Source organism: Callospermophilus lateralis, chromosome 16 (assembly GCF_048772815.1).
Source record: "Callospermophilus lateralis isolate mCalLat2 chromosome 16, mCalLat2.hap1, whole genome shotgun sequence".
Taxonomy (NCBI): Eukaryota; Metazoa; Chordata; class Mammalia; order Rodentia; family Sciuridae; genus Callospermophilus; species Callospermophilus lateralis.
In genome coordinates, this window is record NC_135320.1 from 57,973,259 (window position 1) to 57,989,201 (window position 15,943).

Sequence of the window (15,943 nt, forward strand, 5' to 3'; positions counted from 1 at the left end):
AGATATAACCAACTTTGACAACTACAAAACCATACTTAGCCATACTTCATATTCATAATAAAGCAGTTGTCTCAAAAGAACCAGCAGAGGGCTGGAGTGGGCTCAGTGGTAGAGCACTTGCCTTGCATATGGCTGCAACTATATCTGACAATGTGATTCAGAAGCTTTTGGAATTGTTTTATATATGGGACATATATATTTTTATATACATATATGTACGTATATGTGAATATATATAGTTATATATTTTATTCATTTATTTATTCATATAAATAAATCAATAAAACAAAGGTCTGTCAACAACTAAAAATTTTTTAAAAAAAGAACCAGCAGACAATCTAGGGTTTTAAAAAATAAATATATATTTACACACACACACACACACACACACACATATATATTATATTTAGTTTTAGCTGGACACGGTAACTATTTATTTTTATGTGGTGCTGAGAATCAAACCCAGTGCCTCACATGTGCTAAGCGAGCACTCTCACCACTGAGCCACAACCCCAGCCCCCAATCTAGGGGTTTTTGTTCATTTGTTGGCTTTTAGGTTTCAAGTGTGGTACAAAGAACATCCCCTATCCTCTTAACTGTTTTAGAGTAAGTTGCTGACATGTCTAGGCCAAATGAAGAAGAAATGAAGTGAGACCACTTTCATTCTGCTCATTATATTAAGTATGAGAGCACTGGAAAGAGTAATTTGGGGTAAAAAAGTGGGAGAGTAAGACTTAACATTTCAGAGGTGAATAACTCCAGTATGTTCCTAAGTTGAAGTTGGTCACTAGAATTCATTCACTCAAAAAAAAAAAAGTTATAGTGAGCACTGGCCAAGAAAATTTAAATGAGGAAGTTCTTACTCATGAGGAAATATAGTTTGCCTCACCACATGCCCAAGATGCTGGACCTAGTTACCATGGAATAAAGCCTCTGATACTTTGAGCCACAATAAATCTTTCCTCCTTATAAGTTGATTACCTCAGTATTTTGTCACAGTGATGGAAAGCTCACTAGTAGAAAATTAGTACTGACAAATGAGGTCATGGCTGCAACTATATCTGATAATGTGATTCAGAAGCTTTTGGAATTGTTTGCAAGAGAAATTTGGAATTTTGGAGAAGCAGGCTAGAGAAAGCCTGGAATGCTACAAGCAGGGCCTGATGTGATTCTGGTAGGGGCTGAGAAGACCAGAATGCTGACAGAAATGATAGTAAAGTTTATGCTCATGAGTTTCAGATGGAAATAAGAGTATCCTGGAAATTGGACTAGAAGTCATATTCTTTATACTGAAGCAAAGAACTGGAATGCATTTTGTCCATTTCCAGATACTTTGTGTGAGACTGAATTTAAAGGTGATATACTAGTTTATCTGGGGAGGAAATTTCAAGCAGCACAGCACTCAGGCAGTGGGTATTGCTGATAGTGAAAATTGGGAGCAAAAATGAAGTGGAGATTTGAAAAACTTGCAGTTTGGCCAAAGAAGCCTGTTTAAAGTTGTGTTCTGGAAAGTGTGGTTGCCAAAGAGTAACACCATTAAAAAGAAGTCAAGTACTTTGCACTGAAATGGTAGCAAAGATGCGTGTCTCAGAAATTGGCAAGACGTTACCTACCATAGGCTCAATAATGTAGAAATGTAAATTCATTTGAAAAACTTTCCTTGAGAAGAATTCCCTGGAATATTCTGCTTGCAGAGTGACACCAAGGGAATTGTTTCACTAGGATTATTCCCTCATGTTCAGCCATCCAGGCAATCAGAGGCTGCTACAGCTGTGCTCCAAGAAGGTCAGCTACTTCTTGATGCTGGATTTGCAATATGTAAGACTTGTAGGGTCATGGAACCTTTCACTAGAATCTCAAAGGAAAGCATGGGAGGTGAGGCAATGTTTGGCAGGACTGTAGACCCTGCAAGCAAACTGATGTGATTGGGAAGCTTTGAGTGATGTTGAAGATGCAGTGGAGACCCCAGGATGTTAGAGATGCCACACATATGGAATGCCTACTAAGGTAAGCCTCAGGCAACGAACAATCAGCCCAATATAGTAGTCACATGGTCTGCAGCCTGAAAGATGGTAGCCTTGAGGTGGTAGCCCTTGGGGCCCCATATCCTGCCATCATGTGCCCAGGTGCCAGACAAGGAGCTACAGCTGGATTTGGGTGTTGCTTTGACTTGGTTTCTCCTTGCTGTTTTCCTGTACCTCCTTTTGGGAATGGAATGTTTAGGCTGCCCCATTGTTTTATGTTGTAAATATTTAACTCTTTATAGGCACTTACAGCAGTGCTTGCTTGGAGTCTCAGATTTTGGACTTGGGCATTTGAGCAATCTGGAAGATTGGAGATGGACTAAATTCATTTTATAATGGGAGATGAATATGTTCCTTTTCAGGGTCAGGGGTGAAGGGTATGCTTTTGATCTTATATGCACCCCAAAGGCCATGTGTTGAAGGCCTGGTTTCCAGCCTATGACGATATGAAAGGTGGTAAAACCTTTAGGAGATGGGGCCTAGAAGTTAGATCATGTGGAGCATGCCTTAAAGGGGATATTGGGATCCTAGCACCTACCCTCTCTTTGCTTCCCAGCTACCATGAACTTTGTTCCACTACATTCCCTTAGAGTGGACATGGACAGTAGATGAATTCAAGAAATTAGGATTTAATAATTATAGGGCTTTATGGTTAATTTGAATGTTAAGGAGCTAGAGAAGAAATTGAATAGAATTTTAGGGTCATGGAACCTTTCACTAGAATCTCAAAGGAAAGCATGGGAGGTAAGGCAATGTTTGGCAGGACAAACATTGGGACTAATCAGTTTAGAAATGATTTCCAAACCAGGTTTGTCATCCTTGTGTAGCAGACACATTATTGTGACTATTTTATTTCCTCTCACCCTTCCCCTACCCCAATCCACTTCTTGGTAGTTAAAGAGATTATTAGATTTTTCTGTGGAAAGAATTTTATTTTTGGTGATGTTGGGATTGAACTCAGGAACCCCTGCATACTGGGCATGTTCTCTTACCACCATGCTACATTTCCTGCCCTATGGGCAGAACTTTAAAGGAAGGAAACATGAAACAAAACTAGATGTTTCTTCTTTACCAGTACTAAATGAATATGGTGAAGGTGATCACCTCATAAGCACAAAAGTACCTATGATTCCATTAAACAAACTAAAAATTTTAAAGTATCCTTGGCTACCTAGCAGGACACATTTTGTTTACAAAGAGACTAAAGACTAATTCATAATACTCAAAACACATCTAATTGTTATAACCATGCCATAAGCAAACCAGACTAAGTGTATTTAATTTAACAGCCAAACTTCATCTTCCCCACTGAAAAAAACATTCCAATACAAGTATATTGCCTAATAATATTTTTTCCTGAAGATGCACTAATTGCATTGAAGTAACAATTAAAGTTCAGCAATTAAAAGCAAAGACATATTCTGAAAAAGATACAGGGAATTGAGTTATCACAAAAGACAACTGCTTTTTTAAGAACTCACAGCTCTTTTACACCTTACAAGGAAACTTACAAACGAAAGTTAGTTTTTCATGATGTGCTTTTCATTTTAAGACATTTGGACTTAAATGTAGGTACCACTGTTGACTTTAGAAAATTCCCATAGCTTCAGAGTTCTAATTATCACCCTTAGGGAAAGCTACTGAAGGAGAAAAATGTTTAGAAATCTAGCAAAAGCACGTGAACCATTGCCTTTTCAAAATAATGCAGCCAGACTATCATTTGAGAATTTCATTATTTTATGATGAATTCATAATCATCACACCTTCCACAAAATAGTATAGCCTAAATGTTTAAGAATACAAACCAGAATGCCTAAAGATGTAACACTTTTAGCACTCCCTAGCTGTGAAACCTTGCACAAGTTGATCAACCTTGTGTCTTAGTTCCTGTCAAGAGGAAATAAGATTAAATGAAATAAAATGTAAAACATTCGACAAAGTACTGCACATAAATATTCAGTACGAGTAATAGAAATGTCATGTTGCACAACCAACAATCTGATACTTTTGAATTATAAGCAAGGTATCAGAAAATAACTTAATATGAATAAACAAGCCACATTTTAAATATATTCCTGCATTAATCGAATGGTATTAAAAAGAAAGAATTAATCTCTACGTTCATGTCTACTTATGTTGATGTAACACTAATTTTAATCATTACCTAGGCAGTCTAGTGAAGGCACTTTCAACCAGCCCTTACATTGAAAAAGAATCTAGTCCAGGAACTGATGATCAGCAGATGCACATTTCCCTAAGTCTTAAGTAGGAAAGGTTTAATTTTAAGGAACTTCCCAGCAGATGGATTTATATTCGTGAATCTTTTAAAATAGAAATGGGGGGCCCTCTGGGTAATATTTCAGAATCATCTAGAGTGCTGTGTTAGAATGAAGATTTTGGGGGCTGGGGATGTGGCTCAGCAGAAGAGCACGTGCAAGACCCTGGGTTCGATCCTTAATACTACATAAAAATAAATAAATGAAGGTATTGTGTCCAGCTACAACTAAGTAAAAATATTTAAAAAGAATGAAGATTTCTGTCGAGCGTAGTGGCACAGTCCTGTAATCCCAGCAGCTCAGAAGGCTAAAGCAGGTGGATCACAGTTCAAAGCCAGCATCAGCAACTGAGCAAGGCCCTAAGCAATTTAGTGAGACCCTGGCTCTAAATAAAATACAAAAAGGGCTTGGGGATGTGGCTCAGTGATTAAGTACCCCTGGGTTTAATCTCTGGAACCATTAAAAAAAAAAAAAAATGCTGGTTTCCACCAAGGAAAAGTTAGTAAGGGCAGTGCTTTAGAATTTGCATCAACAATCTCAGGTGAGTTCCCAATCCCCTGTGGTGCTGGGGACTGAACCCAGGGCCTTGCTCCCGGTAGGCAAGGGCTCTACAACTGAGCTCCTGCCCCAGCCCCAGCCCAAACCCCATACAGGTGAATATTACTCAAGAACTCAAGAGAAGATCTCAAATTTTTGACATTAAACCTAGAAACTGTTGCCTACTTTTAAACAAAAATGATCACATATCCTTATGGGAGGCATGTACTGAATGGTGAAATCATTCTTTTGAAAAACGTTTTTAAGTCTGCCCAATGGATATTCAGAAGATTGGGTGTGGGGGAGTAGAAGTAGCAAAATTTTGAAATCCCTCAGTAAAGTTCATTCTTGGTCTTCGCTTCCTAAATTTGTTTCCAACTCTATTACATTTAGTCACTAAACAAGACCAAAAGAGAACTTTATTTTACATGACTTTATTTTACATTTAGAACCATTTTATGCTTTACTTTAAAAAAAAAAAGACTCTTGCTTTTAATATTTCTAAAAGCATTTTAACCAAAATCTTGATTTAGGAAGACTTAAGACATTGTGCATTACTTTAAATATTTTCATTCTTTCAATAACTACTAAAAATAAGTTCACAATTAGGGTTTCAAATGTCCTAATCATCTCTAGTTTGCTCTCATTTAATATTTTATCAATCCCATCATGTGCATACAGAGGTTAAGGTGATATATAAATTTTGTATCTTTCAAACACATTGATGCTAATCAGCTCTTAATCTAATTACTATTTCATTTATTCAGAAATAGCATTTAGACATAAAAACCAATGTCTCACTTTGGCTAATTTACACACATCTAATACAGCGTGTTATTATGTGTTTTAAGTAATACAATGAGGTCCACTACTTTCATTCACTTTGAAATATTTTTAGTGTCAACAGGATTGAGAATATCATGTGGTTGTCTTTTAAAGGAAGTTATATATTAAAAGCATAATGCCTTTGAACCTGAAAACTATCCCCAAGGCCATAAGGTCTACATAGGAACAGAAAAAGGAGAAAGTTCAAAGATTTTCTCTCATTTTTTAATATGTAAAGTGACTAGTTTAAGTCTCCGTGAAGACTTAGTGAAGAAAAGCGCTCCTTAATATGCCACTGAAAATAATGTGTTCTTTTAAGCTACTAAAACCACAAGGATTTAGGGATATTGGTCCTAGGCTACATAATTCATGACTCATCAAAAAAGAACCTGTCACTTCGTTATAACTGAGTAAGTCAACTTTCTATGCCAAGTAACAATCATATTTCATTTCTCCCATTTGTAAAAAGAAAAGGTGGCCTGGCCAGGTGCCATTCAGGATTCTCTGCTAACTGTAAAATGTGGATTGATTTTCTACTATTTTTATAGTCCATGTGTATATAAACTTTCAGTTCTTTAACTAAAAAATTTTTATGCTCATAACCATATCAGTGTATTGCCCTTAGTTTAAAAATGTACAACTATATAAATAAAAACTATTGTTCCTTCAGTGTTACTTGACATTTCTTCTATAATTTATTTAAAAAAGTAAATGTAACAAGATACTTAAAAAAGGCTAGATACAAAAGTAGTTAAGCTGCTCACGAACATTTAAAATTTTCCAAAATGTATTTTCAATAATCATGATCTTATAAAACATTTTACAGTTATCAGAAAGTGCCCAGGCTGAGTTTACATAACTGAAATACCTTAGTACAAATGTCTAGTTAGAACTGAAGTGCAGTTACCTCCTGACTGACTGCATTGGAATAGGAATACAAAAAAAATAGGTGATTGTGATTAAAGTACTGTGCATTGGCCCCATCATATGTACAAAAAAGTGCCCTCACTCAAATGAACAAATTACATGCAAAATATTAGTGATATCATTTAATATCCTAGAGCTCAATGCAGCTGAAATAAACCGCAATAAAAGTGGTTTTTTTTAAATCGGTAAAAGTGATTTCATCTTGAAGATCTGAATGTCAAGAACTTTTTACAAGTTCCATATACATGATACACAATTGCAGCCAACCACAAATTAAACACCATAAAAAAGTTAAAATGAAAACACAGAACATACTTAATTTTTTATTTTGAAATTCCCTATTCCCTCTATACAAGAACCTTTGCTGAAACACTTTCCACAAAGGCAGCAGTGAATTTTCAGAACATTTTACATTTTTCCCCCTCAGCAAAAAGATAAATCACAGTGTAAATTATGTTGTTCTGCTGTCATCTTTGGCTGGGGTTAGACCCAGAAGTTGTTGACTAGCAAACCATTATAGCCAAATGTTGCTAGTGCTCCTCAGGCCTTTAAGCTACAAACTCAGCAAGGAATGTCTGTATTTAGTCTCTTTAAGGAACCACCAGGGGGGTATATGACAGCTTTAACTTCCATAAATTTTTATAGACAAATGGAAAAAATCTACAAAATTAGCTAGTAATATTACACAGCAATACACACTTTTTATACTCTACACAAAACCAAAATTCTTGGTCTTAATGGCGAGTAGCAATTTCTGTTTGAGAATCTGTTTAGAGGAATAGAGTGGGACGTAAAGTCGAGAAATGCAAGTATTTGCAGTAGGAAGATGTTGGTCATCTGGTGGTCTTATTGTGATTGAGGGCATAGGCTGAAATCCTTCTTCACTGGCTGGCAATGATGGGCTTGATGTCCAAAAGTAAACCTAAATAGGAATATGATAATTAGAATTTTGACTTTTATAGGTTAACGTTCAACCCTTAATTCTGGCAACATAAGAGCCCCATTCCTGGAGCTGGGCTGTAGCTCAAAGTCAGAGCACTTGCCTAGCATGCATGAGGCACTAGGTTCGATCCTCGGCATTCCATAAAAATAAAATAAACAAAGGCATTCTGTCCATCTACGACTATAAAAAGAATTAAAGGAAGGAGTCAATCATACCTCAATAAAAAGCACCCCCACACACACCCAAAGATAGGGAGAAGTAGTATGGTCCAAGATTAAGAGAGAGATAAGTATTTTTTTTAAAGGCAATTTCATCTTTCAGGGTTTCAGTTTTCTAATATATAACATGAAGCTACTGAGCAAAATGATCTCTAAGGGCCTTTTCTATGGCTAAATTTCAGAGGGGATCTAATAGTTGGAAAAGGACACAAGGCTTCCAAACAAAGGACATTAGGTTCAACACTTACAACTTATCTAAAGTAGTCATTTTGCATTTTATCTATTAGCAAAAATAATAACATTTTCATCAAAACAACATTATGATACAATTTTAATTGTAAGTAAGTACTGGGGAATAGCTACTGTAGATAAAAGTTAATGCAATCAGCCATATAAACATAATATTGGCAATAAATGTTAACTTCTACTATACTTTTTGTACTTAGATATAATAAGGATATGCTTTCCTGAAATATTTCTCTGAATACATATTCACTGATTCACTCTTCTATACATACATATATATTAGTTTTTGGTACAGTATTCTGATCTCTTATAAAAAAAGATTTTTTAATCTACTGTCTTTACTGCACACACCTAAACAATTTGCCAGAGTGATTCGGAAACCTAAACAAACTAATTTATTACTTCCTAAAACATAGCTGATTTGTATGAGAAACCGTCCAGAATTATAGATTAAAAGAAAAAAAAAATGGACTGGGCCAACTTTAACAGATTAATGTAAAGTGGTTCTCCAAGGTGGATGACTATATTACTAGACTTTCAGGAAATAAGAATAGAAATATTGGCAGACTTCACAGAACTACACTCTCCAAAAGAGAATAACGATAGTTCTTCTCCAATATCCATGACATTGCAGGACTAATGAAATTCATGGAGACCTGTTTGGGAAAGTCCTATTAAATTCTTATGTGCTTCAAGCTCTTTCCCTTAGACATACCAGGATAAAATCATATATATGTGAAGGATGATTTCCAAAATGAGGGTGTAAAGGTTGTAAATGTTGCCTAAAACTAAAATTAATTTTTGATAGGCATTGAAAAAGTGAAGCCCACAAATTAAAGCTGTTGATAGGGTAAAAAAATCTCCTTCAGTAAAGGCCTCAAAATTCCTAAGAGTGAGTAGTAGTTAGTGAAATTTTCTTCCATTAAAAAGAAGACATTGGAATGAGATTTAACTTGGCTGACTGGACTAAGCATGTGCTGATTTTAAAATATTAGAAATTAAAATTGTGGAATAGGTAAAAAAATAAGTTTAAGTCAGACTCATAACAGATGGTGAATCATTTCTAGCTTTGGTAGATCTTACAGAATTGATACAAGATTTGCCTTAGAGAAATAAGGTACCCTGAATTCAGAGACTGACTACAAATTCAAGTGATCCTGAAACCACAGAGACAGATAGATTGAGACACTGGTTTAGAGTTTAGAAGCCACAAGACAGAGAAAATTAAACATTGACCAATGAACTCAAATCTAGCTGAATAACAACAACTTAAGTCAAATTACTAGAAAGGCTAAGCCAACAACAAAACCAGGTAGCAGCTAGAACCCGTGAACAACCTGTCTTGCAATAGTAGAAAAATACTGCAAGGTTCCTGGAGCCAAATATTCAGGAGAGCTAAAAGCAGCTCCTGATTAAACTGAAGGTAATTAGAAATTTGTAGGTTTTGTGCTTTCCTGAACAAGTAATTAAATAAAATGACAAAATGACACATACACTTAGAAATGATCATTTTTAAACAGTGAGTGGTCTGGTTTAGATAACTAAGAATTAAGGCTGATTAGACAAGGGAAATGTCCCAGGGAACCCTGAGGAATTAATAGTAAGGATCCCTGGAGTTTACTGGATAAGGAATGCCTTAACTTCTAACAAGAAAGTCTGGAACAGATTACTACCTTCAAGATTAATGATAATAAGAGCAAGCTGATCTGGTTATGAATACACTTGAGACTAGATGTAGATTATAGACTTTCCATTAAAATCAAAGTTTATTATCTAATTTATAATTTAAGTAGGACAGAAATAATAAATTTAGCTGGGCATGGTAGAAAACAACTGTAATGCCAGCTACTTGGGAGGCTGAGGCAGGAGCATCTCAAGTTTGAAGGCCAACCTGGGCAATAAGACCCCATCTCAAAATAAGAAGGACTGGGGCTGTAACTCAGTGAAAACCCTTGGGGGTTCAATCTGAAGTATAACGGAGGGAAAAAAACCAGAAAAATAAATTGGAGGAAAAATAGCACATATAAGCACTACATGATAGTTCCCCTTTGTCTGTGGTTTTTCTTCCCATGACTGCAATTATCTGTGGCCAACTGTGTCCAAAAATATTAAATGATAAACTTAAGGGAAAAAAACTCTACATTGGCTGCCACTATTCCAGTAGGGATGTCAAAGCATCTCTTTGTCCAACATTCATTACCCATATTGTATGCACTATCCACTGAGTAACTTAGTAGCCATCTCAGTTATCAGATTGACTGCCACAGTGCTTGTGTTTAAGTAATTATTTTATTTTAATAAGTGGAAGAACAGTGTTGCTGGCCAATTTGTACATGCCAAAGAGAAGCCCGCTCAGCTTAAGTAAAGCAAATGTTACTGAGTAAGGTCACAATTGCTAAATTTTGAAGAAGGAAAATGAAATCCATGCTGATTTTATTGTTGACTCTTAAACTGTAAACATTACAGCAAAGTGTATGATTAATGCTTGGTTAAGATGAAAAAGGCATAGAATTGTGGGGCTTGGTACTATCCTTGGTTTTAGCCTTCTACTGAGGGTTTTGGAACGGACAAGGGTGGCTATTGTAAATGGGGCAGGGGGCATTAACTGTGTCACTACAATAAGCTGTATTATCTTTTGGGACAATGACAGCAAGATTAAGAGATAACATACCTTTGGAGGTTTAAGAGAAAAATAAAAAACATCCTTTTATTTCTGACGTTTTACAATTTCTCCACCCTACCTAAAATTAAAATGACCATTCATATAAACAGTATTTTAAAATTTGGGGAAAGATGTATAGCTCCACAATAGAAAGCACAAACTTACCATGTCTGAGGACTGGGTTCAATCCCCAGCACCCAACCCACCTGCGCCCAACAAAAGAGGGGGAAAGAAAAAAAGCAGCAACAACAAACCACTACATTTCCCTGTACAAATTTTGTGAAGGTTTTAACTTACAAGATCTTGTCGTTCCGTCATGCTCATTTTCTCTACTATTGACCAGAACCAACGTTTGAACTGCAGTAACTTCTCAGCATTTTCTCCTAAGAATGAAGAATATAAATTCAATATTTTATATCAGTTCTATATACTTCTTATAATAAAAAAAATACAAAATTAAAATACTGGGGCTGGGGCTGTGGCTCAAGCGGTAGCGCGCTCGCCTGGCCCGGGTTCGATCCTCAGCACCACATACAAACAAAGATGTTGTGTGTCTGCCGAAAACTAAAATAAATAAATATTTTTAAAAAATTAAAATACTATTTAACATTTGAGGGGTCTAATTCTTAACACAAATTAGGACCATATGCATAAAAAAAGCTCTGTAGTTGATTAGCCAATCCAGCCTTAAGACGACCAAAACAAGAAAAATGAACTACTATTCTCAAAAGTGATAATCAGACTTTAAAATCTGTTTGTAAATCATGATTCTTCTCATGTCTGTAAGCTTCTTAGATGAATGGGTTTATAAATGACATAGATCTTCTGAAAAGCAGATTGTCATTCACCGAGTCTAGGGGGTAAGTAGAGGGAACAAAAGAATCTACATTTCTAAAGCTTTGGAATGATGCCTATAGTGCTGATCTGGTCCTTGGGCAGAAATTTTGTTTCTCTCCTAGATTTTTGGTTTATAAATGAGACAAATTCTTAATGTGTTGAGAGCTACACTAAAAAGCCCCAAACAATTATAGAACAATTTATGTATTTCCAGGCATGAAGAAAAAATGTACCCAAATTTAGTTTTTTATAATTTGGCTAAAGCTGCTTGTAAAACTGAAAAATAAAAGGGAAAAAATTGGTTATCTTTATGTATGTAATATTTGGGATATATATATTTTTTAGCTGTAGACGGGCACAATACCTTTTATTTTTTTTATTTTTATGTGGTGCTGAGGATTGAACTCAGTGCCTTACACTTGCTAGGCAAGTGCTCTAAAACTGAGCTACAACTCCAGCCCCTAAAGGTATAATTCTTTTACAGCAAACTTCTTAGAGCTTCCAATGTTTATTATATAGTTGCAGTTAAGAACTCAGGACTATGGGGCTGGAGATATACAACAAATTCCACTATCATGTTTAAGTATAAAGCATCAATAAAAAATATGGAGGGGAAAACTCACATTTAAAAAAAATACAACTCAAGGGCTAGTCTCAGGGACTTTAAAGTCCCTTTATTCTGAACTGTAGAATAAAACACTGGAGATAAAGTTTATTCTAGAAAAATTATCACTACACTAATCTTTATTCTAGATTCTCCATGTATTTGTGTGCTATCATGTCTTTGTGAGTGTGAATGGGTCCGGCTCTACAAAACAAACATTGTGCAATCACATTTTTTAGAGCTAAAGACACATGAATCAGGAAGGGCCAATAGAACATCAAAGAATTTTTACTTGCATTCTTTAAACCACGTTTTTTTAAAAAAAAACCTAAAACAGTTATTCCACATTAGAATCAAAATAACCTAATGCTAAGCTACCAAAATGTTATTTAGTGCAATCATACCATTAAAAATAATGGATAACATGGTATTTCCCAGATCCTGTAATAAGGTTGAAGAACCAGAAACTCAGAAAATGCTGACCACACACTTATACAATTTATTCCTTAAGTAAACATTTACAGAAATTCCTACCTGATTCATCATTGAAAGAGGTGAAACTAATCAGCATCTGCACATTAACTTCACCACAGCCATTTACCAAAAGCCTAAAATCTTCTGCTGTTAAATCTTCTAATGAGTTTTTTGGAAGCACGTCTAGTAGACCTTTCCTCATTGCCTAGAGAATTTTAAAAATTATCCTTTTGTTACAATAAGTACTTTATTTTCCACATAACATGTTTGAACTGTTTTTTTTTTTTTTTTTAAATCCAACTTCTATAAGAATGTCACTTTCCATTTTAAACCAAAAAAAAAGTTTTGTATTTTGAATTTATTTCAGATTCAAAAGGAAGGGGAGAAAGGCAAGTGAATAGGTCACAGGTTTAAAAAATAAATAAATATTTTTAGACACTAACAGTTAACTAAAATTATTTTTAAAATTGTGTTAATAACAAACAAGCTGGTCATTAAATAAGAATAGCTTCAATTTGCCAAAAGTGTTCTCTCCTGTCAACATCTTAGATGAGGATGACAACAAAAAACCTTCCATATTCAAACCTAATATCTGGAGGATAGTGAACCATGACCTAACCTGAACTCTTGAGATCAGAAATATGACTAAAAAAATAAATAAAAAATATGTATACATGACACTATGAGTAATAAATTTACATAAACATTTTACCCTGGAAATGGAAAAAGTTACCAAGAGACCTGATTTTGCTCTTTAGAAGGGCCTGTTGGGCTTGGCTGATATCAAAGAACCTGGATTTTCGAGTCTCCCTCAATGAACCCAGCTGTAAGAATTTGAACAGACTATTTGTGCAAATAATGTGATTTCACATGTGCTTTCCTCTAAGAGTCTGGAACTTTAGTAATCATGGCTGGTTGCAGTTAAAAAAAAAAAAAAAAAAAAAAACAAAACAAACAAACCACAGGACTAATAACCTCCAATAAAAACTCTGGTCTGACATCTAGGCAGGCTTCAAAAAGCAGACACACTATACAACACATTGCTGCATTTCAGAGCTAAGGAAGAGCTGTGGTGTGACAGCCCATGCAGAGAACTTTGGAAGCTTGTACCAGGATTCCGCCAGAATCTGCTTAATGAGTCCTGTAAATACTTCTAGCAGATCACCCAATATATTAGTGGTGATAGGACCCTGTAAGAACTACATTTCAGCCCCAAACTCTGATGGAGACAAAAAATGCTTTATCACATGACTTAACACTTTCTAGAAAACACTTACATGTAATGGCTGTTCTGCAACTACCAACATTCTGTGTTCTGCATATTTCCGCACATATTCATACACATTCTGGGGAGTCACCGGTATGTTCACGCCATTAGGAATGAGTTCAACCTGTGAAAAATTCAACAATGAAGACAATTTTATCCAAGAAATATAGTAAACTGACAAAATCTTAATTTCCTAGAATTTTTAAATCTAAAGACAAGTCTTTATCTAAAAAATACCTAAGAGTTTTAAGACTTAAGTAGAAAAATCCCCTTCTATTCTGAGCTGTATCACTAATTCCTAAGTCACCTCTCTGTTCATATCCAGCTATGGATATGAACATATCTTTCTCAGTGTGTGCGCACATCTTTCTCTCTCTTCCTAAACTGCTTCTGTATGAAGCAGCAGCGCAACAAATTAACCCAGTTCTCTTGCCAGAATCAGAAAACTGTATATGTTTTACCTGTCCTCCACCTTCTTCTTTACACAGGTCAATTGCAAATGCCAAATCCATTGCTGAGAAAACAGCATCAGCATCTGAACTCTGAGAAGCGAGGATTAATTGCCGCAAACTTTCATACATTACAGGGTCAAAAAAGGCAAAATCATGCCAGTTGACCTAAGACGTAATCATATGAAACTCAAATTATGAAAAGAAACATTAGTAAATTATTATCTGTGATAAAGAATCTTAATTAATTTGAAGATATACTGATAAAGAATTTCCCACTAAATATATGAAACTACTTTGAAGAGGTAAAATTTAATGTTTCTTTGACTCTTGACAATACATTTCATTTTCAAAGTACAAAAAAGTGTGTGGGGGGGATGTCAACAGCATGATATAGTTTTAAAAATTTGATTTAAAAAGCTACCACTAGTTGGGCACCATAGCACATGCCATAATTCCAGCTACTGAGGCAGGAGGATTGTTAAGTTCAAGACCTGCAAGACCCTGTCTCAAAAATTTTTAAGAGCTGGGAATGTAGCTCAGTGGTACAGTACTGCCTAGGTATACAAAGCCCTGAGTTCCATCCCCAGTACTACAAGAAAAAAGAAAAGCCAGTATTATTTACTGAACAATGATTATGTGCAGCAGCTGGTTCTCAACTAAATATACATCTATTTGTTCTTGATAAAAATTTTTAAAAATATAGATTTATCAAATCCAGTTGATAAATCTGATGCTCAAAGAAATTCAGTAACTTGTACAAGGTCAAATCACTGAGTTAAAAATGAATCTATGAGCTGTTCAGTATACATTATTAAAAACTCAACATATTAACCTCTCCATGTTACTGAGATTTCAGTCTAGTTCCAAGAACAATAACAGTTTATTAAGAACTTCATTGGGGGTGGCGGGGACACTGGAGTTGTGGCACAGCAGTAGAGTGTTAGCCTCCCACTTGCAAGACCCTGGGTTTGATCCTCAGTACCACATAAAAATAAATTAATAAAGGTATTGTGTCCAACTACAACTAAAAAATAAATACTAAAACAAACACACACACAAAGAAAAAGAAAAAAGAACTTGAATGGGGCACAAATTACAGGAGGTAGGGAACAACACCAAACTACATTACATATAATGAGATGCTTGTATTTAATAGAGAACAATGTTCATCAGTGGGTTTGATTTAATTATTAGATTACAGCTTTGATGATTCTAATTTATCAGATGTGACATGCATCTAAAAAAGAATTTGATATTTGCTATTTTGTGTCAATTTACAATACCTTTAGAAACAGTTTTTTGTTGTAAATCAAAAGCTGCATAATTAGCATTATACATCAATTTTAAAGGCTTTCCCGTCTCCCTCCATCACAAAGAAATGTGCACGCTGTTAAACTATCAAAACACAAAATAGGCTAATTCCATTACCTGAAAATAAATACTAAGCATGTTATATATTCTTTTGCCCCTCTCCACATAAATCTTACATATATTTTTGAAATTGGAATGTTCTTTCAATACTCTCTTCCACTGCCACCTGCTACAACTAATTATAATGCATAAAATTTACTGGTTACTACTCTTTGCTAGTCATGATGCTGTTTCTTTACCACTTTACAAATGAATATGCCAAAAGTGTCAGGGGATTTAT

At 35.2% G+C, this 15,943-nt stretch overlaps 1 protein-coding gene across 7 annotated transcripts in view; it reads right to left on the reverse strand.

Moving 5' to 3' along the window:
* Window positions 1-6,880: 6,880 nt before the first annotated feature.
* The window catches only part of Ubr5 (ubiquitin protein ligase E3 component n-recognin 5), a 132,371-nt gene continuing 123,308 nt past the window's right edge, over window positions 6,881-15,943 (reverse strand). For all 7 annotated transcript variants that reach the window (XM_076836266.2, XM_076836264.2, XM_076836267.2 and 4 more), the window contains exons 55-59: window positions 14,302-14,457; window positions 13,851-13,964; window positions 12,634-12,778; window positions 10,956-11,041; window positions 6,881-7,511 (exon numbers count right to left, since the gene is read on the reverse strand). In XM_076836266.2, coding sequence (XP_076692381.2) covers window positions 7,299-7,511; window positions 10,956-11,041; window positions 12,634-12,778; window positions 13,851-13,964; window positions 14,302-14,457 — 714 coding nt within the window. In that variant the 3' untranslated portion in view covers window positions 6,881-7,298. The remainder of the gene's footprint in view (window positions 7,512-10,955; window positions 11,042-12,633; window positions 12,779-13,850; window positions 13,965-14,301; window positions 14,458-15,943) is intronic.